At 41.5% G+C, this 25,414-nt stretch overlaps 1 protein-coding gene across 2 annotated transcripts; it reads left to right on the plus strand.

Annotated features, from left to right (window-relative positions):
- On the plus strand, window positions 1–24,879 carry LOC134489896 (membrane-spanning 4-domains subfamily A member 12-like). 2 transcript variants are annotated; one of them, XM_063292771.1, is made up of 6 exons: window positions 1–181; window positions 5,420–5,539; window positions 18,779–18,835; window positions 21,503–21,634; window positions 23,296–23,406; window positions 23,744–24,879. In XM_063292771.1, the coding sequence occupies exons 1-6, from the start codon at window positions 92–94 to the stop codon at window positions 23,864–23,866; spliced, it is 633 nt and encodes a 210-aa protein (XP_063148841.1). In that variant the 5' UTR covers window positions 1–91; the 3' UTR covers window positions 23,867–24,879. The 2 variants fall into 2 exon arrangements, with proteins under 2 accessions (XP_063148841.1, XP_063148849.1); XM_063292779.1 differs by lacking the exon at window positions 5,420–5,539.
- Window positions 24,880–25,414: the final 535 nt, after the last annotated feature.

Genomic DNA, 25,414 nt, shown 5'->3' on the forward strand with positions numbered 1-25,414 from the left:
TTATCCATGTTTAGCCTGCCTGGCTGATGCAGCGGAGTGTTCAGTTGCTAGGGACCTGTAGGCTTGGGAGCACACACACCAGCCGGTTCCCATGCAGGGAATGGGGAACTTCCGGCTGGGGAGAAGGACTGTGATGTACACAGTGGAAACTATTCCCAAAGGGAAGAACCGAGTGCTGGGGGTGAGTGACAGAGGCTTGGGAGAACCCTCTGGGGAGGGAGCTGGGTTGGGCAAGGTTGGGGGTGGATAGAAGAGTTGAGGATGGGTTTCTCCAGCATGGTACCGGATCTCTTGATTTAGGCTAAGCAATGCGATTCTCTGGTGTATGTGCATATGTGTGAATGAGGGGTGTAGATGGGAAGAGATGGAATCAGAGAAATGCTTCAGAATGAATCCATGTAAAGAACCTGGGAATCAGTCATGTCCCCACTTAGGGGAAATAATGACTCATTTGGTTAGAACATCTTCCTGAGAATAGCTCGTTTTGTTCATTTTAAGAATGATCTTCTGCCAATATATGTGTGGGTTTGTGTGCATTCCTATACTAAATATTCCCAGGAGCAGGAACAAAATCTGCTGCTGGCAAGGAGAGTAAGAAGTCCTGCTGATCCACAATTTCAGAATGGTCCTTTCCTGTGGACACTGGATCCTAACTTCAGCATATGGTTTGGGACAGCAAAACGAGCTGTCCAAAATTAAACACTGAAGTCAGTGCCCTAAGTACATAGGAGAAGTGGGTAATGTTATTCTAGGAAGAAAATGTATTAAAATACAGTTGAAAGCTGTCAACAGAGACACTGTTCACAGCTGAGAATTACTGTATTGTTTAATGGAACCTCTATGTTCAGAGGTGGTTTAGCTGAATACCAGATATTAAGCCCAACCATTTAAGGAGGCCCATCATTTCTATGCCTGCTTATTAGCTTCCACAAGCATTCTTCTAATGGAAAAATTAGGTTACATGGGTCCTAATTTGGACAACATTTCCAGTAGTAGGTTGATCAAGGTCCTGGACTGTCCAGAAAGCTAATCCCAGATTCCCTATATCTGTGATTACTCTGCACATGCCCAGAGGGATAATTTTTATGTTTTTAATCCATATTGTCCAGCCAGTGCTCAGTCTACTTTTTAGAACAGGCTGCAGTCAGAACCTAGTAAATTCTAAATTAAAAAAAAACCCTGATCTTCAAAGCACAGAGACATGGCTTGTACAAATCTGCCATAGCTTGTATAAATTAAGTCAAAAGATGCTTGTGTGGTTTTTGCAGTTAGAGGGAAATAGCAGCACATTCCCTTAACCCTCCCCCGACCTGCCCTCCATTTTTCTCCATGCTCCCCCCTACAGTGATAAACAATTGGGGGAAATAAAAGCATTTAGAACTGTTCTCCGAGAGCACATCTTAAGTAGCCGTGTCCAATGCTGCGGCATTGTCTTCCATCGTGTAAATCAGAAGGTTTCTTCTTCTGTAGACAAAATATATTTAAAAACTGGAGCTTAAGCACAGACCCATGTCCATTTGGATCTGTATAGAAATTGCTATGCATGCATTAATGGATCAGCCATGCAGCAATTCTGAATAAACCAATGGCTACATTTACAAGGGAAATCCTACAACAGTCAGTGCTTTTGTGCTACTACAGAAGCACGTAAAGGGACTTTTCCTAAAAATAGGTGTGGTATTCTGCTGGGATTGCCCAGATCACAAACACTAAGTCCCTTCTTGAAGGCAACAGAGCCCCTAACTGGAATGATTGGGCTTGTGAAACATTAGATAGGCTGTATGACTGCTCTGGATCCAAATACAAAAAAAGCCTTGGGCTGGAAAAAATCAGTGACAGCACATCGCCCTGTTTTACAAAGCTGCACTCAGATGGAAGGAACTATATAGTCACTTTTTCTTCCCAGCTGATTGCAGAAGTAGACTTGTTCTCTCTTTCAGTGCATCAAAGCATTAAAATGAAGATGAGGTTCCCAAAGAAATAAGGGATACAGGTTCTTTAATTAACAAAAAGTAAAAGGAGACAATAAATATCATGGTCCTTTTAAAGAAAATGCAGAAATTTTTACCAGGGTTACCCTATTATTTTTCCCAGTAGGTTCAGTTATGCAGGTGGTCATCTGTTGATGGCAAATTCTACCTGTCTTTGAACTAGATACCTCTAAGGGAATGAAGAAAAATAATGTTCCACACACACAAAGGAGATAGATCTGCATAGGCAAAAGCGTATTATACAATCACATTTAGCAATAATCACTTCCAGAAAAACACCAGGCATAGTGGAGAAGATGCGAGCAGATGGCTTGTGTTCCTGCACAGTTGACGTTCCAGGTCCTCTCTGCTGATGAGCAATGTCAGGGCCTCAGCCTTGGCCCTCCTAGTGGTTCACTGTCTTTCAGCTTGCCCTGGACAAAGAAAGGCCTTCTTTAAAGACACCTGCATGGCATGTGACCACTTTAGATGTGTTCTGACTGATTTGTTTTGCCTGGCATTTGCTCTCCTAGGCAGCTGCCAACCTTATCGGATGCATCAGTATCCCTTAACTTTGAAAAATTAATCAAGCAATCCCAAAGGTGCCAGACTCATCGTCTGTCACTTGGTGACTCCAGTATCTTTTGCACATTTTACCATGAGGATAATGAGAAATTTTCCCATATCGAATCCGCCCAAACACTGTTGTCAGCCTGTCTGGCAACACAACAGTAACTATATAGCTTTTACCCAATCATTGGACTCTCTTCTGAGAATTCTGACCTCATCTTCCTCCTTTCTTTCTTTCTTTCTTTCTTTCTTTCTTTCTTTCTTTCTTTCTTTCTTTCTTTCTTTCTTTCTTTCTTACAGGGCATCAGCAAAGCACTGAAATTTTTTAAAAAGCACAATAAGCAAACAAAGAAACAAAAACCACAGCAGAACAAAACAAAATAGGAAAACAACCCATTTAATTTCCTATAAAAATTCATTTTTGACCTTAAGGAGAGAAATGGAATTTTAAACACCCATATTCAGTATTTCTATCCAAAAGGACACTTCTATAGATAGAGGTAATAAATTAGGAATTCCTTCACAAAGATAAGTAAAATATAGCAACCAAATATAAATACTGTAAATATTTCCTCTCCTTAGTACAATGCAACCTTGATTCAACTGAATAATCCAGAGTTTCTCAGTTTATGTAATTAACTTTGGATGCAACAGATAAAATTTCCATCCCATTATCCCCTGAAATAACAGGCAAGGCTGTTGCATCCAAAATAATCTGGTCATTTAAATTAATTTTACTTTAATTTGATGATATCCATGGCAATTTATATCCGTTGCATATTGATGTTTTTATGCAGATGACATAGATTGACACAAATGGTATACTTTGGGTTTTAACAGATATTTGAGAATACCGCACACTCCCTCCCCAATTATAGTAAATCAAGGTCTTACTATATTGTTCTTCGGTATTTGTCTACTCTGGATCTTTGATTATTGTCAACTGAGGCTGAAAGTAGAGAAAAGAGTGCTCAAATCAACCTAGGCCAGGTGACAGTAACAAGCTGCTCCTGAAAAGTCTTCTCCTTGAGCCTTCTCAGAAGCTCCAAGTAGTTACACCCATTGTTATGACTCCAATGTCTCCTCTGTTAGGTCTATATATACCACCAACTAAAATGGAAAGGCTACAGTTTTTTTCAGATATGACTGTATGATGGGAATGGGATCTGTTCCCATCCCTCATGTCCTGAAAATATGAATACTGTATTTGTGAAATCCAGGTTGAATTAAAATCTGGATTTTAACACAGTCCTTATATTCTCTATGGCAGGGTTTCTCAACCAGGGGTCTGTGGCACCCTAGGGTTCTGCAAGAGGTTACTAGGGGTTCCTTGGGAGATCACAATTTATTTAAAAAATTATTTCAAATTCGGGCAACTTCACCTTAAAGAAATAAGTTTCATTCTTTAATTTCAGTTTAAGAACACTCTTAGTGCAGATATACAGGCCTACTCATGAAACCAATATAATAATTTGGTAACTTCTGGCCTATATTTGAGCTTGAATGTGCAGGGGTTCCCTGAGGCCTGAAAAACATTTCAAACATTCTTCCAGGGTCAAAAAGTTGAGAAAGGCTGCTCTGTGGCAACCTTCTCCAACACAGAGAATTACCTTGCTTGGCTACTTGAGGAATAGTGATGACAGAAGCTGTAAACCAGGAGGGACCAGATTGGGACTGGTTAATCTATGGCAACAATGCCTCCAATAAAAAGGCCCAAGCTGCTCCCTGCGTGAAGAGGATCTATGCTTACCTGTCACAGTCCAGATCCTCATCCACAGCACTGGACAACTTGTGATGCATCTGAAGACAGTCCATCAGGCAGCTACTGCTGCTGGCTAGTTGCCAAACACTCCAAGCAGACAGCAACACCAGAATGCTCCCATAAATTCCTCCTGGACTTTCATACAGACTGGGTGACTCCAATATAACCTGTCAGGCACACATAATGCAAAACTGTTCTGTGACCTCTGGCTGACCCAGGTTGACCTGAGGACCATGCGAGGAGGAGACCAGAGCACTGGGAGCCTTAGAAACAGTTCAACTCATCTACAAACTGCTCTGGCCTAATGAGCATCTCCCTCCCCAACCTTAGATAGAGTCACTTGGATTTTTTTATTTTTTTACCAAATCTATATACTGTGACTGCCATCTCTCAAATGTGACTCTAGGTGGCATCCAATTAAAACAGTCTTAAGTAATCTTTAAAAAGAATTAAGCAGAAATATAAACAAGATTGTGGGAGAGTGGGTCAGAATCTCACACACAGTACAACCAACTTGTGGGTTCCCTGTTACCAAGGGATCCCCAGGCCTGCTGAAAAAGAAACTCATTTTAAGAGATTTCCAGAAGGTCAATAGGGTTGGAGTTAATTTTGGAGGTGGTATTGACTAATCTAGTTACTGGTCAAAATAAAGGATTAATTACAACAGATTTATAAACACCACTAGCAAACATACATTATTCTTTCCACTAGCAAACATACATTATTCTCATGAATATAGATTTCTTTCCACTAGCAAACATACATTATTCTCATGAATCTTTAGGAAGCTCTTAGAAGTTGAAGATCTGCAACATAAAACTGAGGGCAGCTGTGGGGAGAGAGAAGTACCTGATCTGTGGAAAGAGGCTCCAGAGCAACTTCCCCAACCTTTGGCTAAACTGGGTGGGAGATGAGGGGTGGGGAGATGAACTCCTACACAGCTGAAAATCTCCAGGATGGGAAAGGCTGCTCTAAGACAAAATATGTGGTAACCATACAGTAGATCCTCTAGTGCCAATGCTTTGAAGTCAGTATAATCATTAAGGGGTGTATGTGTGTGCATGCGTGAATTTAATCCATCAAGTGCCGAGCATTATTCCCCTGATTGTTCCCACAGACCATCCAGATCATGACTGGCTTCATACACATTAGCTTTGGGATCATTCTCAGCACCCTGACCAGTGTATATACCTCATTCTTTGTGTCTGGAGAGATCCCCTTCTTGGGAGGAGCATCTGTGAGTATCACACATGGGACTAGAGAATACCCCCTTTCCCTCCCGGATAGGTGGGGAGAGAGGTGGAAGAGCAGGCAGAAAAGAGGCAGAGAGATTATATGAAGAAGGAAGGATGGTGGGATGTCCTTGGTGAGAAGGAGACAGGGCATCAGCTGCTGAAGGACATAGTCCCTGGACTGCATGATTAGCAACATCTCCTCCTCAGTGAGTTCAGTGATGCTTCCTCCCAGCTAAACCAGGTTTAGCTGAGATGTCTGTCAGTGTTGTGGAACCAAACCTTCAGCTGTTGTTTGATTCCTTCAAAAGTGTGTGATCTGTTATGAGTCATCAATAGCTCTTTTGCCAAAAACTGTCCTGTCTGTTCAAAAAACATGTTATGAGGTTGGATGTCCTTCCTTCCCTCCTTCCTTTGTTTTGAAGTGTCCAGAATTTTGGTTTGTAATTTTTTAAATTATGTTCCTACCATGCTCATACTAAAATGAAGTACTTTCACTTTTCCCCAAATGTCTTTTTCCATTTTGTTAAAAGCATCTTTACTTTAAGGGGAAAATATTCTCCTTCTCCTAGGAAAGGGAAGAGGTATAAATTATAAATAGAATCACCATTGCTCTGAGATTCTAGACTGCTTCAGGTCAAAGATCATTCACATCAGTACAGTATTAGGATGTTGGTTCAGCCAAAGAAAATATATCCTATACTACATGCTTGCCATTTGCTTTTAAAATACAACTTCTACATGCTGCATGAATCAAAGAATCATACAATCATAGAGTTCAAAGGGACCTAAGAGATCATCAAGTCCAACCCCCTGCATACTGCAGGATTCACGACACCATCCCCAGTAGATGACTATCCAGCCCCCAACTGAAAACCTCCAGTGAAGGGGAAGAATCTTATCCCACTGACTGACAGGTTTTTACTGTCTAGCAGTTCTTGTAATATCTAATCTGTATCTAAGTCCTTGAAGTTTCATCCCATTAGTCCTAGTCTTTTCCTCTGGCACAGGTGAGAATAAGTCTGAATCCTCTGCAAGCTGACAGCCCATCAGGTATGTGAAGGCAGCCAACATGTCCCCTCTCAACCTTCTCTTCTACAAGCTAAACATACCTAGGTCTTTGAACCATTCCTCTTGGACTTGGTTTCCAGTCCTTTCACCAACTTGGTAGCCCTTCTCTGCACTTGCTCCAGTTTATCAATGTCCTTTTTAAACTGGGGTGAGTTTAAGAGGCAGGTCCCAAACTGCAAAATTACAATTCTTTTTCTTTAGGAAAGCTTATTTCACCTCCCAGAAGATTGTCACTTAAAATACTCTTCTACACACACCCACACACATTTGTATCAATTAGGCATCAGTTGTGGTTGTATACTGTCTTCTGGAGTGAGAAGACCTAACAAATCATCGCCATCATCACCATCACCTATTTTGGGAGCTGAATAAGTTTGCTCCATTTTATTGAGGATAGCAGCAAAGCTGGTGGAATCAGTGTGGCTCTGCAACCCTCATGGGCAGTCTGTTTCCGATTGGCAAGAATTCTCCTATCTTCCATCTTCTGGCGTCAAACCACCACCCATTGCATTTTCTCACACCTCCCATTCCCATAGCAGTACAGCATCCTCTTCCTGGAACTTGTCTCTATGCAGTGTTTATCGTTCTCCCACTTCTCCGACCCAGCCACCATAGCAACCTGCATAGCAACCATGGTCACTGCTATTGGGAAAAGTGCCCACTTGCCAAATTGCCAAACTGAAATCATTTCACACAGCAGAAGAATGGCAGTATGGCAGTTAAGAAACCTGGGGGGGATTTCAGTACTTTGTTTACATTTTTTGAAACTCAGATTCCCTTTGCATAGCTTCTGAGAACAACCTCTCTGGGTTTTTCCCCCAATTCACTTGACAAATGTGCACTGAAAGCCATTGGGGGAGAGGGTTGCAATTCATTTTATTTAAGTTCTGAGTGAAGTGAGAGATGAGAGCATGTTGTTATTCCACAATGTGTGATAGCTCAGGGGTGCAACACTGGCTGAATGAGATTCTCTGCATTCTTCTTTTGATCCGCTGGAAGGAGAGAAGATGAGCTGGGACTGGCTCATGCTATTCTCTGCATGTCGAGGTTGGCAGAGATCTGCTAATTGTGAAAATATTCTTGGGTCAATGTCAAATTGTGCTATGAGGGATTGGGGTAGAAATACCGGTGTGGTAGATTTGTCCTTTGTTCACACACAGAAATTCATGAACTGTCTGCAAACTTTATCCCTAACCTTCCTCAAAAGTGAACTATCTACTAAATGCATTTGCATTTCAAAAAGTATTGCTAGTTGGAGCTATTTGGGGGGAGGGAAAAAAGCAGCCCTGAAAGGCTATTTTTCAAGTCTATGTATGGCAGGAGATTGTAGGAGGAAAACCATGTTAGTCTAAGGTGGCAAAACTTCAGGAGTCTGGTAGCACCTTTTCTTTAATACTAAATACAAATTTCTTTAATAAAACAAATTGTATGAAAAGGCACAAGCTTTCATGAGCTGCAGTTCACATCATCAGATGCAGAAGTCTCTTTTCTCTTTGTCTTCTAAACACTTGTTTCGTGTTCAGAATTATCACTTCGTTTTGTTTTGTCTTACAACAGCCTTCCCCAAGTGTTAGACTTTAACTTCCACAACTCCTGGCCAACATACCTGTCATTTATCCTGGCTGGGAGTTTGGGGAGGTGTCATCTAGCCTGCATCTGGATGGCACTTAAGGCTGCCTTACACATGTCTAGGTAGAAGCAGACAATGGGAACCCACTTCAGCACCTTGTAGGAAAGGGGGAGCTTTTTAAAAAATTTTTAAAAAACCTTTGGCAAACAAGGATGGACTCACAGAATTTCCCCATCCCTGCACTCCAAATTAGTGCCTTCAGCAGCTCCTTTTCATTTAACAATTTGAAAACACCAGCTGGGGGTTTGTTACACACCATTGGGTGTAATGTGTAGTTTTCCCCCAGTTCAAACCTGAAATCTATTAGGAACAGATGCAATAAACAAACAAACAAACAAATGATCAGCAGCAGCAGATTTATCAGATATAGTGTAACTATTGGGAGATGCATTAAGGGGAGACAAAAGCTTTATTCCAGTCTAAAAAATTTATATTTCCAAACATTTTTGGCAAAGATATTCAGAGTCAGCTCAGAGGATATGAGATGGATTCATGCATTCAGCTGAATGCATAGAGGGCTTCAAACTGGGCAGAGGATAGGAATGTGTGCATTGGCTCATGTCTCACTTTCCCCAACATCCATGTATTTGGATGAAAATTTCAAGGGTACCCATATGTGCATTCATCTGAATGCAAGTTACACTTTTCCATGCGATACAGGGCACTAATAAAGCTGGATGCCAGACTATATGGAGAACTTTTGACCCGCTCAAACCAAAGCAAGTTTCACTCAATCTCCTGCTGATAGCACGAAGGTCAGGGAGAAGAAAGGGATGTAGCCAGCTTACACATTCCATTCTGTACTGAGTTTCAAACCTCCACACTTTCAGTTTAATTCCTAAATACTGTAGGACTTTCATGCTTCTCTAATTTGGATTTTAGATTTATCTGCGGTTTTGATGAACCCTGTGGAATCAAACTATCCTGAGGAAAATTGATGTATATTTGAAAGATACATAAAAATATACCATATGTAAAAATAGTAAAATGTGTAAAAAGCCAACAACTGGTCAGAATGACCTGCCATAATTAACTTTGAAGACAAACACACGTTCTTAGCAACTAATGCAGTGGTTATGACAGGGAGGCAACTGCCAGGCAGATGAAGATTTGGCTCTACCACTCTGCCACTCACTTAATTCTTCCAGGAACAGGAAAGGTATAATATTAAACATGCCACTGGGCTTCCACTTCCTGTAGCAAGCTCTCTTTCTCACAGCTGCAATGTTGATAGTGCTTTCATACATGGGGTTACGGCCAGACCAGATATGGTGCGCATGATCTCTGAAAGAAACAGCCACATGGCATCCATTCTTTCCTGTGTAAGCCGTTTGCTGATTCTAAGAGCCTTTCCCCATGTGCCTCTATGTGTGGTACAGACATTCCCTAGGGAATTCTTTTTTTCTGCCAGGTTCCCATGACATTGCCTTCATCTTGTCCCCAATCCATTTCTGAGGCACATTAAAGTCATCCTTAGCTGTTACAATATTAAATCTAGCATTTTCCTCTTAAACAGCCTACTTTGTGGCAATTCTACTATGAGTACAATCTGTACACTTCACCAAACAGTTGGTGCTGCAGTGGGGGACCTTGGGGATTGGAATCAGCCCAGCACTCATTCACTACTTGAGGTGTGGGATATATACATCTGGGTACTATTGCCCAGGATTATTCTGTTTGGGGCAGTGGGAGAGTCCAGATCTTACAAATTTGCCGCTCACCTGTCCCCACTGGGTCTCTGCACCAATCCTGCACTTGGAGACCTGGCTTTGAAAGAAGAATCACTCCAACTCACAGGAAGAGGGCCTTTGAAGGAAGGCTGTGCCATGAAATGGGAGAGAGACCTTAGCTGCATCAGACAACCCCCCTGCAAACCTGCTAGTCATTGCTTTGAGCTCGGCTTAGCAGTCTTAGCAAGTTTGAAGAGCTCATGTTGTCCTTGCTCTCTACAGGTAGCTGATGCCCAGGCTAGGAGAGGTAGCAAGAGGGAAGGAGCTCTAGATCTAGGGTCTCTGATCCTATGGAATGGTGTTCTGTGGGATCAGAGGCAGCTGACTCCCAACCTGGGATAGCTGGAAGGTGAAGGCAGGAGGGTGGCTAAATCCACAGATCTAATTGTTTAGTCATCCCAGTCATTCTCAGCTGGCTCACAGAGCGGTGGAGAGTACTGTCCTCACTTGTGCCAAATCTTAGCACAAACACACTCTGTTCCTATGACACTGCCTTTGCCTCATAATCAGCCCTGAGTGACAGATCTAACTCATCCTTAGCTGCCTTTTGTTCAGATAGTTTCCTCCCCCTTATTCCCACAGTATGTTCAGGGTGTGAATGTCTGTGAGGCTTTCTCACCCATTGTTCAGGAGGAATCAGGTGATGGCCGTGAACTGAAACAGAGGCAATAGAGGCAGGATAGTTATGAGCAATGGGGAGAGCAAATCTGAGGCCAGTATAGTTTTCTGCTGCCTCAAGGATGGGTGGAGAACACTTCAATTCAGTAGTGTGAAAAGGTCTTTGTCACATTTGGATCGCAAATGGTGCCAATCAGTTTGCAATACGAACAGAAAGTTCATTCATACTAGAAATGTTTCTGGGTCCCCAGTAGGAATATTAAGCATTAGCCTAAAATTAGCCTTCCCTAGCTAGCCACCTTGCTGATGTCTTGAGACTCCTGGCATTTGTAGTCAGCATGAATTTATTATTTGCCTATCTCCACTCACAACTGGGGAGAGTGTGGGATACTGAGAAGCCACAAGAAATACAGACATACAGAAAGGCCACAAGAAATACAGAAAGGACAAGCAGATGTTTACTTGATGAGCAATCTTCATTCCCCAAACAGTTGTTGGCTGATAACATACAGCACTTTCACACAGGGATAGTGCATCAGATTGGACTTCAATATTCCCAAGATGTCCCCAGTGTTGGAAAGCTGGCTTGATTGATTCCTGGTTCAGTTGAAACTACCACAACTCTCAGTTTCTGTACTCTGAGGCTCCATTTATTTACTGGAGGAAATCTTGCCTCATCTTCCTCCCAGTTCCTGAACCCCTGTTTTCAAGAAAAAAGGGGTACATGGCCAGTTTTGCAGCTCCCCGCTGAGAGGAAATGAACAGGGGGAAGGCTGGGAAGTTTCTCCCTCCTCTTCAGCATTGGACAAGTTGACTTGCTAAGTGTCAGGCTTTTTAAAGTTGGCAGAAGTGAGGACACCCAAAGATCACCTTTGAACAGCTTTAGAGGGTTCGGGGAATAGAAGTTATGGTGGTGCAGAAATGACCAGACATTTTTATTGCCATTCATTTTGTGTGTGTATGTGTGTGTGTGCGTGTGTTGGTTTGACTCATGTTTGTAACTCACAACAAGAATTCATTGGATTCCTGGATCCAATTCAAGGATCAAAAGAAGTGGACTGTAGTTCAAGAAAGTGTGTATGTCTTAATAAATGACCTTAAAGTCATTGGTGCTTACTGAAACAGGTTAACCTGGGTGCCCCTGTCAAAGCTGATGCAAAATCTGGCAAATTCTTACCTCTACCACCAATTTTTTGGCTTTCAGACAACAAAAATAACCCTGGAGAGAGCCCATTGGTGTATAAAACCAGACTGGTGAGGCAGAGGACAGGATGTTTTCAAGGAGCAAAGGGGAACTTCTTCTCTACTCCTTTTCTTCGGAAAGCCTAGACCCTAGACTATGGTTATCAATACTTGAGCTGCAAAAATCTGGAAAACCACTAAGTGGTCAGTAAAAGGGTAGTGATTTCTTCATTGTTTTGCCACCATCTAGTGGTCATCCAGATTTATCACCCAGACCATAGGCTCTCTTTTCCCTTTTGGAGAGGTCACGAGTCTTTTGAAGAGCTCACACTGCAATTTTCATGTGTTTTCTACTGGAAAATGAAAAATGAAACTGAAGGAAGACATTTTTTAACTTTGTGATTACAAAACAAAGATAATGGGGGGGGGGGGGGACAGTCTCTAGCTGTACAAGAGCCCTCTGTCAACCCACCTTTCCTGTTCTGCAAGAAAGCCATATCTGTTAAATGGGCAAAATAGGCCAAGGAACAAAAATGACCCAAAATGGCTCAAAGTGGCATAATTGCCTTTTCAAACTGCAGAAAGCCAGATGCTGACATCCTGGGTCACAAATCATTTCTGCGGTACTTGTCAGCCCAAAATCTACAATACAAAAATGTGCATAAACTGAAAAAAAATTAAATATAAATCGTTGGTTGGATTTTTGCTGCTGCAAGTCCATAACACACTATAAGAGGAAGGGAAAAAAATTTTCTTAAAGCATATGACAAGCCACTGCACATTAATGTTTATATACATGCACACACATACACACATTTTCCTGAGAATAAATCCTGTTGAGCACAGTAGAGCTTATTCCTAAGGACTGAGGAACAATGTACGGACCTACCTTTGGGGGTCTGTAATAAATCAATGAGAGCCAATTTGATGCAGTAGTTTATGGCACCAGGCTAGAAACCAGGTGTCTGTGAATTCTAGTCCTCCCTTGGTCACAAACCCAACTGGGTGACTTTAGACCAGTCACTCTCTCTCAGCCTTTGGAAGGAAGCAGGGGCAAACCACTTACAAAAATAGCTGCAGGGACTTCAGCAGGCAGTCATTAGGAATCAAGAATGATTTGAAGGCACATTTACTCTTCCATTTTTGTCTATTGTTGTATTTTTCCTTGTTTTTAATGTATTTATTTGTAACAACCCAAAGTTGTTAGGAGTCATGGCATACATATTTAAATAATAATAACAACAGCTGTAGTAGTAGTAAAATAAAATATTTTTTCTATAATCTATTTTTTTTTCTAATCATCAAAACAATATACCATAGGTTCATTTTTTTCTGTTTCATGCAAAAAGTCTATAAGGAGTTTCCAGTCAGCAATACACTGGAAAATTTTGGACTCAAATGCATATACTAATTCAGAAGATCTTAAAGACTAATATATAATTGAAACCAGAAGCTTTCCTTTTGGGACTGATTGATAAACAGTTAGGAAAAAGTCATGGAACTTTGTTTTTATATATGATAACTGCAATGAGATTATTATATGCACAAAGGTGGAAAGATTCAACATCACCCGCAATGGAGGAATGGATAGTGAAGATGATGGAACTTGCTGAAATAGCCAAATTGACGTCTTTGATAAGAGAAAAGACATTATTAAAGTAGTAAAATAAAACAAAACAAATCAATTGATTTAGTGACTATGCTTAGGATATATAGTTTCTCTTTCACATGCTTTCCTCTGCAACAAGATAACAAAAAATCATTTTAATCATCTTATTCAAAAAAGGGGTTAGCTCAGTGCTCACATGTGCTATTCTATTTTCTCCTATATTGTGCAGGGTAGGGAAGGAATCTGAGAGTGTATGATGGGGACATTCACAAAACAGCTGCCATAATGGCTTTCTGGACAATCACAAAGCCCCTACTTACCAGAATTAGCCCTAAAGGAAGCTGTCTACTATTCCAGTGAGACCTTTATGGGATCCAAGGGCATTCTTGCAAATAAATGGGATGCTAAAGTCTGGACTTTGCAGCATGCAGCTCTCTCTCTCTCTCTCTCTTATCTATCATCCATCCATCCATCCATCCATCCATCCATCTATCTTGGAATTTTTTTTAAAAAAGTCTGGTGGCACAGGGAGCCAGAACAGGAGGTTTCTGGAAGTACATTAGTGCTTACAAGCACCACATTTCCAATCCCTGGTTGTCTGACATGCAGGTGAGCCAAACATTCACTTCCTGTCCTTGCTCAGACTCTTTGCCAGGCTTTGACTAGTCAGTGGCCTGGCTCCCCCCAAACAGTTTGCCTAATAATGCCCTTGCCAATGCCCACTTCCAAGACAAAGTTTGAACTGCTGGGGTTTCCAGGTGTCGATAGGATCATCTGAACCAGAGCAGGATCATACATGTAGCTGGGCATGGAGTGTGAGGTGGGGATTCTTCACCCTACCTGGTCTGTTTCCTTGTGTTTTTTGCCAGCCAGATTTATCAGCTGCCTGTGATTCATGGTAGTGGTTTTATTCATGTGCAAACAGAGCACATACCTGGAAACTGCCAGAGAGAGAAAACATAGCTGCAAAAGTTTATATGGATGTATGAGAATCTAAGAGTTGCATTGGGGTCAAACTTCTATTTATTTAAAAAGAATCCATACGCTGCAGGGGTGTATATGTCCATCAGCTGTTACAATTCCATCTCTTTGTGAGAATATTAGAGTCCTTGTGTTAGAGACTGCAGGGCAGCTGGCCATTTATGGGATGGTGTTGCAGAGCAACGGATTCCAAACTGGAAATTCCTTTTGCTTGAAAGTTGCTTCAGCGGTGCAGACAATTAGAGTCTCATAGACTGAGCCCCCGAAAGCTGACTGGATTCTAGTCTGGCAGCACCTCAAGACTAATGAGTGTCCTTACATTTCCCTTGCTTGTTCCATTCCATGTAAGGAAGGAGTAAGGAAGGCAAGAGTTCACAGAGGCTTATTGTCAGATCTTGCTGCCATGGGAAAAGGAACTTGAGCACATTGTAGAGCGCATTACCGAAAATTGGGCTCAGTAGATAATTCCATAATGTGAGCATTGTCCTATATGAAGACAACAAGCACATCGTCTTATCCATACTGTCCCATGAGAACTCTCTGGGTGACTTTGGGCCAGTCATTCCTTAACCCAATCCAGCTCACAGGCTTGCTGGTGTGGGGATAAAATAAAGGGAAATCCCTATGTAAGCTGCCTTGAGCTCTTAGAGAAGAGGTGGGATATAAATCTAAGAAATAAATAATCATGATTTAGGGCTCACCTCTGGGATGCCCAAATCTGAGTGGTCACTGTTGTTGTTCAGTTGTTCCGTCACTCAGACTCTTTGTGACCCAATAGGATTGCCAGGATTGTCTGTTAATAATTGCTTGTTTGAGTTCTGGTAAGCTCTTGCTTGTGTCACCAGAGACCCTATCCAACCACCTTGTCTTCTGTCAACCAGCTTGTTTGAAGCATCAGGGTCTTCTCCAGGGACTCTTGCCTTTGGATTAGATGTCCAGCATAGCTAATCTTTAGCTTCATTATCATTGTTTCCAATCAGCAGTCTAGTTTAACTCCATCCAACACTGAATGGTTTGCTCTTCTTGCAGTCCAAAGTGTTCTCAATGATTTTCTCCAAATCACAATTCAGAAACATCCTTTTTCTTCATTCAGTCTTTCTGAGAATTCAGCTTTCATAGCATATGTTTCAGCTGAGAAAACCATGACAGTAGAAAATGAAGTTTGACAATTCATCCTTTTGTGGTATATGGGACATTTCTTCGCTTTCATGCCAACTAAGGTGATTATTGGAGGCCAGCAGAGAGATACAGAAATTGTTGACTCTTTGCTGCCATCTGCTTGTCTAAATTTTTGCAGCCCAGATATGGTAACTCTAGCACTGCCTTTTGGTTCTGCCACTGCAACTCTGGGACCAAACTGGCATGCCATTTGTCTTCTCTACAGTGAATGGGATGTCAGTATGCAACCATCCTGGAAAAGTGTCAACATACTGTTCTCCCCCTCTTTGGATTTTTTCTTTCTTTATTTGCTTTTCACTCATATAGAATACAAGATACTTTACTCTGCGTTAAGGGGCTGTGTACTCTCAGCATGTGAGGGCCTTCCAGTTATTTTGTTCAGAAAATGGCTCATTCATTTGGGGACAAAATCCAGTCAAGTCTGTAGGGCAGCAGGAAACAGAAAGCGGCAAAATGCCCTCTTACCAGATGCTTATTTGCCATACTGCTTGGGACTAGCTTGTTTTGCGGCACATACACACTCTCATATAAATATTCCCAATTCTTTTTTTAGTCTTAGGAGGCATCTAAACCAGAACTGTTGTCAGCATCCATTTCTTATTTCCTTTGGTTCCACACTGTTTCAGTATTTCCTCATTCCTGTTGTACCTTTTCATCCTAGAAATGTGAGTGCAGCATTTTGTTCTGTTTTATTAAATAGTGTACCCAAAAGCATTGGATGCAGGGAGAGGGTGAAAAAAATTGAGAAGGATCTGCCAGATAGTGTAACAGATATGTTGAGTATCCTCTAAACAATTACTGGAGAGAAAAAATGACCAGTGACCTCAGCAAAGTCTGCATGGGCATGGTGATGCACACCTCCCAATAGAAAGATATAAAAATACACTAACAAATATTGAATAGTATTGTGTGGACAATAGGTTATAAAAAGGGAAGATATACCATGGAAGATTTGTCCAAATCTTTTTGTGGATAAGTGTTTTTATAATGAAAACTATATGTTCATATCTTCATGCTTAACAGTCAAGGCAGTTTGCATATAATAAGACAAATCTGGAAAGTGCAACCTCTAGCAGATTATACATAAACCCAGAGGTTTCTCTGCTCTCTTTAGGAGAACTGCATCCAGCAAATTCAGTTTGTGTGTGAAGCAGCAGTGTGATGTACCATCAATGCCAAGTCTGACCCCTGTCCAGTTCTGTGACTGTCTTCTGAACAGTTTCACCATCTACTTCCTGTGTAGATGTCCATGTTCTAACACACCCATGTTTATGTAGCTGTCTCTGTTTACACAACTTCATTTCTCCATATGCCTCAAACCAATTACCAGTCTGATCACCCTAGCTCATTTTTCATTAGGATCCTCCCAGCATTCTTCTGTATTATTGTACACATTCATATATGAGGCTTAAAATGAGGTTTGCTCGTTTTAAGCCTCATATATTGATATGTGACGTGAGTCTGAAATCAAAACTGTGTTTCTCTCCTGCTTTCCAGCAACTAACAATAATGCTGGTCCCAGGTTTGATGGAAGCTGTACCAAATGCCCTGTCTTGGGCTCCCTCCTATTGTATGTCAACAGGACTCTAGCTGTTGGCTTACTTATAGACCTACAACTTCACACTTCATAATGGCAACTGTGATGGATATTAATTGGCCAAGGAGGCTGACACTGGATCTGATGATCACAACTGTGTATTTATGAAAAATAGCAAGGGAAGAACTCAAAGACTATTTAAGCCTCATATACAAAAATACTCAAAACTACGTACATCTGTAAAATCACTTCCCAAAGTTCATTTACTTCCCTTATCTGATTATGGCTGCAATGAATATTCTTTATATATCAGCACAAATTATTGATAAAAAGATTATTCTCACTGAATAATCACATTATTTTGTCCTCACTATCCATGTCCTCACTTGCTGAATGCCACTGAATTTTTGCTGTGATGGTCTATGTGCTCATGTTGAATAAATTGAATGAGATTTTTTTCTTCATGACAGTTTTGATAAAACTATCAGATTTACTACCACAGCCAGCAGAGTTAAAGAGCAGTGTTGGCAAATGAAGGCAACAGAGGTTAGGAAATTGGCTTATTTTAATATAAAATATAAAAATATGGCAAATACTTTCATCCCAGCGTTAAAATCAGTCATAGTTGAGCACAGACTGTACTGTTCTATGGCTCCAAAGCGAAGAATCCATAATTTGAAGGCATGAAAGGGCCTCATAACTTCTGCCTACTGTCATGTTTACTGTTTCAATGTACTTTATACATCGTAACGTTTCCCATGCCATGGCGCTGACGCGCGTTTCTGTTTGGGAAGGAGCTGCTGTGAGACCTTGTACCAAGCTCTGTCTGTGTAATCAGTGCGATGGAATGTGTTTGGGTTATGTTCTCTGTTCAAGGCCTTTTCCTGCAGACCATCAGAGACCGTTAGGAGCACCTGGGATTGTGAACTTGAGAAGATTCTATGGGGGGAGGGATTTCGTTTGCACCGAGGGTTTTTAGTTTGAATTTGGCGCACTTTCATCATTCTCAGCTTTCTCTGTGATCCTGCATACTATTCTTTAATAAATCAGATATCTTTGAATTCCTGCTCATGAGTCTGATGGTGTTTTAGAATAGGCAACCATTACACCTACCAAGAGACAGAGGAGAAACAGCCTTATTTTCAAGGCCTTAGGAAGATGGAAAATTGGGATGTTAATAGATAGATGTTAGACTGAAAGGGTAGACTTCTCAGATATCAGGGCTGGGCAATATCTTTTCATAATCCCTTAGAGATTTGCATATTAATGGAAAGTGAAGTTTAAGCAAATAATGGAGCCAAAAGTGAAAGATCCTCCCCACACCCATTCTTACTGATGTCCCCTCTCTCCACTCATTTTTTATGGGATCTATTCTTTTCTTTGTCTCTCTGTCTTTCCCTCCTCCTGTGCATCAGATTAGACCTGAGTGTTTTTGCTGTAGATTCAGATGGATTATTAGCAGAAGGTCCCATGTGTCCCTGTGGGTTGCCCATTGCTGATTAAATGCCTGATCTCTAGGACAGATATTGGGTTATATCCCATTGCTTAGTTTACTAATAGCCTTTCTTTCTTGACAAAGCCTTTTTAACGGTACCAATCTTCCTCTTCATTTCTATCACAACTTCATGAGATTGTCTAGTGAGGGCTGGAAGGGAAGCTCTCTTAACTGAGATGTAAATGTTTACTTGTTTCCTTCCTCCCACACAGTTCATTGTTTCTGGATGTCTCTCCATTGGTGCTGAGAAGAGCCCTACCGAATGTGCAGTGAGTCTGTCTCACATTCTTTCCTCTTTTGTGAACTGCAGTTTAATGCTTTGTCCCACCTAGAATTAACAGTGGACTTCATGCATGCCTGGAGAACAACCATACGCTGCTGTAGCACAATGACTGGAACAGCCTTCTACAACCTGGTGGTCTAACTTCAGTTCCCATCATCCTCAGGCCCATGTTGACATTGGAGGCAGTAATTTTAAGATATAACAATGCAAAGTGGAATAAAATGATTTTAATGGCCCTGGCTTAAATTTAAGCAAAAGAAGGGGCAGTCCAACTCTCTCACAGAGAAAGACTTACATAATGAGATGCCACTCTGAAAACCCTTTTCAGTTCTCCCACTATTTAACCCAATTTATAATGGGACGTATGGAAAAGAAATTATGGGCAGGTTCATGGGGAAGGGGGAAGTGGTCTGAAAGTGTACTAGCCCCAAACTGTGTCATTAGAGGAAAGGTAAACAAACAAACAAACAAACAAATTGGCAATCAGGGCAGTTGATGCAAGGTTAGTATACTGTAGTCATGCAATGTCCTGTAAAACAAAACAAAACAAAACCCCATTAGTTTGGCATTTGCTGCAGTTTCCAAATAATCTTCAAGGTTAGACCCGTGAAGAGCATGTTGCAGAAATATACAAAGGAGGTGATTAAGTTGTGGATTAATGTAGCTAGGTCAACCTCCCCTAGGAAGAGGGACAATTGATGCACCAGTCACAGCTACGAACAGATCCTGATCATGGGTGCCATTATATCCCATGCTGGTCACAACCCAGAAGGAAATTATGGACTAGCCAGGACTTGAATTATAGCAGAATCCACTAAGGCTTCAAACAACCCTTCAAAGCTTAAAGCTGCAAATGATGTACACACACCCTTCTAAAGAGCATGAGAAACTGCCGCCTTGCTTCCCTTCATGGGTCTCCTTTGGCACTTCCAGCAGTCAGGACAGGCTTCTGTGCATGTGCAGAAGCATCCTCCATCAAGTGGAAATAGTAGAAAAGACCTAAGAAGTGATTCAGTGCACCTTGACGACCCAAATCGCATTATCGCTGCACCTCAGTGAGACAACTGCACTTGCATCCATGGGGGAAAGGTGTGACCACATCATCCCACAAATGCTACAGCTTACTTCTGCTGGACATTGGGATACAGGCACATAAGTGTGGCATTTGTATGATGATCTCACTGCATACACATTATTATTTTGAAATCATAATGTACTGTACATAATCTACAGAAGCTGCTGATTGCCTCCAAGGTGCACAGTGCCTTAAACCAGATGCTTTAAGGAGGTTCAGGAGCCACTAAATGCATGTGTACCACTTAGAGGAGGATATTTGGGGAGGGGGGAAGGGGGGAGCGTCAACAGAGTACATAGGCACTGCTCATTTGTCCTATTAAAAACCCACTGCGTTTCTGGAGGAGATTTCTTTTTCCATTTGTGAAGGACTTTAACTGTCTTTCATACAATGTTTTCATATGACAACAGCTGTTGGAATCAGCAGCACTGTTCCCCAAAATTGCTTGTTCTGCCCAGGGCATTCCATTCCATCTAAACTGTATTGTAGATCTGTGACAACAATGTGGCAGTTCTATGCCTCTGCATTTATCCACACAGAACTCAGTGGGAATTACTTCTGAGTAATCCTCTATGGCAGTGTTTCTCAACCTTGGCCACTTTAAGATGCGTGGACTTCAACTCCCAGAATTCCCCAGCCAGCCTTGGGAGTTGAAGTCCACACATCTTAAAGTTGCCAAGGTTGAGAAACACTGCTCTATGGGATGGAGATGGAAAGTTTCTGAGTTGCTCTTAGTTGCCACTTTCTGGAAAGAACTAAGCAGGAAACATTTATAAGGAGATTTTGGACCAATGGGCTCACAAAGGGAGCTACAACTGAAAGGGGAAGAGATTCAGAGTGAGGGTACTCGCTGGTTCTTTGTTCTTGGGTTATCAAACTTTGGAGGCTGAGAATTGCTTTCTGAGAGACCAGAAGGTAGCATTCTTCCCAATATGCCAGCTCATCATACTGCTGATTTTGCAGCTCAGTGTATATATGTGTGGGGAGTATTCTACCTATTTCAAACAGAGGTGAGAGTAGGACAGAAGAAATTAGAGTGCATGCCACTGGAAATGGTGTCTCTATCATCACCTTCAACTTTCTAAAAAGTGTCTGTCTCCAGTCTAACCAACATCTGTAGGTGGCAACAGTGCTTGAAACTTCCCAATTTTCAATGCGAGGGTTGAATTCCCAAAGATATGAGATGCAGAATTAGAGTTTAAGCAGCTCTTCACATGTATTAATATTCTAAATCAACCTTTACTATCCTTGTGCTCTCCCAAATGTCGGATTACAACTCCCAAGTTCCCAGCCATGTGCTCTGGAGATTTTGAAACAAGTGTCCATCTAGTGATTTTGAACATCTTCTAGCATCGCCCATTCATTATTAAAGCTCTGTAAAGCCTATAGCTGTTATTATATCAGCGCTGCAATGGTTGATGACTCTAGAAGATGCTGTAAGTCACTAGGGGAGATTCTTCCTCAAAGCTGTCGTCCCAACCCATCAGGTGCCACCAGAATGGGTAAGACTGTTCTAAAGTTCTCAATAGAATTTCTTCTCCCAGGGATGACCTAACATTCAATATTTGTGCATTTTAGGTGAAAGGCTCACAAGCCATGAATATCATCAGTGCCATTTTTGCGTTCCTTGGAATATTGGCCTTTATAGTAGATCTGAGCATAAATGGGCCATTTCATTCAGATGATAACTACGTGTATTTGTTAGTGATGGTAAGTTTCAACAGTTTAGACACAGTGTAATTCTGTCTGAAAACTGTGTGAAACCAGCAAAGGAATTAGAAGGGTTGATGGTATAGTTACGGTATATCTGAGAAGGAAAACATCCACTTTCACAATATTAGGATGTATCCAGTTAAAGAACATTTCACATGGGCAGTCAAGTATGTATATCGAACATGCCTGAAACCCAGATGATAACTTTCTGAATCCAAACTGGCAACTCGGTTCAAGCTATGGACAGCCTGGTTCAGAGCCATCCTTCTGTAGCACCAAGCGGTGCTGTTGGGCATGATTTCCTGAGCATGACACCTGTACTGCTTCTGGATTGGCTCTCCAGTGTGAACTGGAGAAAGCTGCCCTTAGGGTTGCATGATAATTTAATCCCTTCACAACGGAGAAGAGAGTGGATGTGACCCACGATGCAGCATGTTTGCTGTCCAGCTCCTCTCCAGCCTGACTTAACCATGGTTATATGTTACATCAGCATTGTTTACTACCCAGACCATCCTCCTAACTAAGGTTCATTAACCACCTTCAAGTCCTAATTTGAAATCCTAGTTAAGAAGGGACCTAAGGCAACAGATATTGTAGCACTGCTTCTTAGCAATATATCTTGAAAGGTTCCTGCTGAGAAAGGAATGATTGTTCTAGGCAATTGTTTGCTCTCTTTCCTGCCTTTAACATTTTCCTCCCCCACTTCCATGCACACATCTTCTGCCTTCTCTCTTTCTGGCCCTCGTACGTATAGCCAAAGAGCTTCAAATAGCTTGTCTAAAACTGATTTCTCCAATGAAATAATTTGGGCTAAGAATACATACAACCTGATCCTATGTGCATTCATGGAGAAGTAAGTGTTCTGAACTCTATGAGACCCTAGTTTAGTACTGAGTTTTACAATGAGAGTCCCATCACTGGTCAGCAGTAAAAGCCTCAGACCTGATGCATCCCAGATTGGACATCTCCCCCAAATGATGGTCTGAAAGAAAGAAGCCTCCAGTGACACTTGTTTTCAGTTTGAAGAGGCTTTTGTTCACTCAGACTAGAGCAGGAATCCCCAACCTTTTACCTCTGAGGGGTACATTTGGTGTTTGGGGAACATTTTGTGGGTGCTCTTACAAAAGGCTGAATGGCAAAAGGGAAAATTTCCCAGTTCTTTTATCCAAATGTGATCTGCCAAGCCCTCTAGCATGCACGCATGCACACGTGCACACCCACCCACCCACACCCACCTTTCTACAGGACATCTCTTCTCCCCCAATTACTTTTTCCCTCTTTTGAGCAGCTCAGCTGCTTCTGGACTGCTGTTGCTGCTGCTCATCCCTTGATTCTCTAAGAAAGTTTGCAGGGCCATTTGGGGTACAGAAACATTCTTGGAAATGAAGATGCTGCTGCAAGCCCACAGTGTGCAAGACTCATACTATGCATTATAGCAACTCTTCTTCTTTTTAAATTAATTGGGTTTAGATGTAAACTGGTAGGACAAACAGCCAAACAGTTCTAATGGGAGAGTCCTGCAAGAGTACTGGAGTTCCAAGGCACTAAGTAGGGGACCCTGAGAATTATATGAATCTAGGCAGCCCCCAAGAGAAGATAAATGGATAGACTCCCATTTGTTAATTGGCTTGTATCATTATGTTTCTGTTTGGGAAAAGACAGGCAATAGGATCGCGATTGTGCTGTTGACATTCACCATTGTGGAATTCTGCATTGCATCTGCAACTGCATATTTTTGGTGCCGGGCAACCCGCTCTGACTCCAACGAGGTGAGATTTCTTACCAGAATTATAATTGGTGCTGCGTCTGTGAATTGGAGTTTGGTTATTATTTCTGATTTTGATTAAAGTATGTTAATCATTGCATTGCATATGCAAAAGGTTGTGACAAAAAAAATGGCATATAATATTGTAGCTAGGATGGACAGATAAATGGGTGTGGATTAAAAATAATCTGGGTTGGAATGAGATCAGAAAATGAAAATATTAAAGTTAAAAATGATCCAATCAGTGGAGTTTTGACCTTTGTGGGAAGAAGAACCAATTTCTCAGATGAATGTGGGAAAAGCTGGGAAGAGAAGCAAGTCTAATATTGTTTGTTTTCTAGGCCATATTGATTGACCCAAACACCATCAGGACAGATAATGAAATCCCTTCTGTAGAATCTTCAATACATTGTCCACCAAGCTCTAATGATGTAAGTTATGATCTAAAAGTTGAGGCTGTGTAGAAGATTAGACTGGAGGAATCTGTACGGAGAAGTCACATCAGCTGAACTTCTTTTGGGGCATAAAAGTTAGCCTTTTCCTGCATGACAGAGTTCCTTCATTTATTGCCAGTATTCTAGCTGGCAGGCCAATGAGGGCAAAGGGACTGTCTCTCTACTTTCTCCTGTACTGTCTCCATTTAAGCCTGGAATAAGAGATATGTGATGATATTCTTTGCCTTGGAGTAGAATGTAATGCTCCATTTTGCATGGGCTGTGTATGGAAATAACCATAATCTGACACGTGGATTGCTAAACTGTCAAAATGTGGTTAGAAGACAATCATGACACCTTGCTGGAAATGGTCACAAAATAGTTGATGACCCAGATTGAGAACATGGAACTGAAGCCAATAGATGTCCAATCTGGACATTAATGCATCTTTTCAGCTCTGACGGGCTCTGTTGCTGACCCAGTACACTTTGAAACAGAAACCAGTTCATGATGTTAATTTCTATTGGTCAAAGCCCTGTGTTGCAGCTGGTTCATCAAGACTGTACCATTTTTAGGTGTCCTGAAAGTGGCCACTATATGAGACTGTCTGGGCCTCAGTCTCTGTAATTGGTTGCCCCTTGTGTTTCCTTACGGAAGCATGAATTCAGAACAGAAAGCTGCACCTGGAGATTAATTTGAGCAAAGCTGGTTAGTTTTATATGAAGCATATCAGCAATGCTGGATGCTCTTCATACTGTCTGCCATTTATATTTGCATTTACTATATCCCATTAAGATATTCATAGAACAGCCTTGGGAAATGTTCCATCCTTTATTCTCTGGAAGAACCACCTGTTTGTGACGGTCTCACCTGCAGCTTTGCTGAACCAAAATTGCTATTTCAGTTTCTTTTCACTGGCCCTGACTTTGCTCGACCTGCTGGACCACATAAGAAGGCTCTCTCGGAAGAGAAAGAGCTCGCATCCGAGAACACAATATCCTAGTTTAGCTTTACTTATTCCAGAGTTGGACATGCGGTTTAATATCTCCCTGCCTTGTAAAAAACAACAACACATATTTTAATGGATTATCAGAAAACCTTTAGCAATGTTTTGTACTAATTATTTCTAATGCTGAACTACTTCAGTTTTTTATACCACTGAAGGTCAGCTATAGCAGGGCCAGAAATACTGGAAAAGACATGGGACTAATTTCTGGTGCTATGCTGATAACCAGATTGAATCAGTTCTGGGTTTAGCCTACCCTTCTCAAAATAGTTCCCTCCAAATGTTTAGGACTATAACTCTAATTAACTGCAGCTAGTATGACCAGTGTTCAGGGAGGATGTGGGGAGAGGCAAAATTAAAAGAGACCTAAGCTTGGAAAAGCTGGCTTAGAAGATATGTCTTTTCACTTAAAAGTGTCTGCTGCAAGAAGGAAAGCGTTTATATTGGAGCCTGACACTTAGCTATGTGTGCTTAGAATCTCAACAATCTAGGTGCAATTTCAGTGGGTGTCACTGAATGCAGGGCTGCTACCTAGTCCACCAGAAAATTCTCCTAGTCACACAGCATTGAAA

Source organism: Candoia aspera, chromosome 1 (genome assembly GCF_035149785.1).
Source record: "Candoia aspera isolate rCanAsp1 chromosome 1, rCanAsp1.hap2, whole genome shotgun sequence".
Classification (NCBI taxonomy): Eukaryota; Metazoa; Chordata; class Lepidosauria; order Squamata; family Boidae; genus Candoia; species Candoia aspera.

Bases quoted from the DNA above. Each gene is read 5' to 3' on its own strand.
- LOC134489896 (XM_063292771.1), top strand. From the start codon at position 92: ATGCAGGGAATGGGGAACTTCCGGCTGGGGAGAAGGACTGTGATGTAC. The intron at 182-5,419 runs GTGAGTGACAGA...TTGTTCCCACAG, and splicing joins GGAAGAACCGAGTGCTGGGG to ACCATCCAGATCATGACTGG. The intron at 21,635-23,295 runs GTAAGTTTCAAC...GTTTGGGAAAAG, and splicing joins ACGTGTATTTGTTAGTGATG to ACAGGCAATAGGATCGCGAT.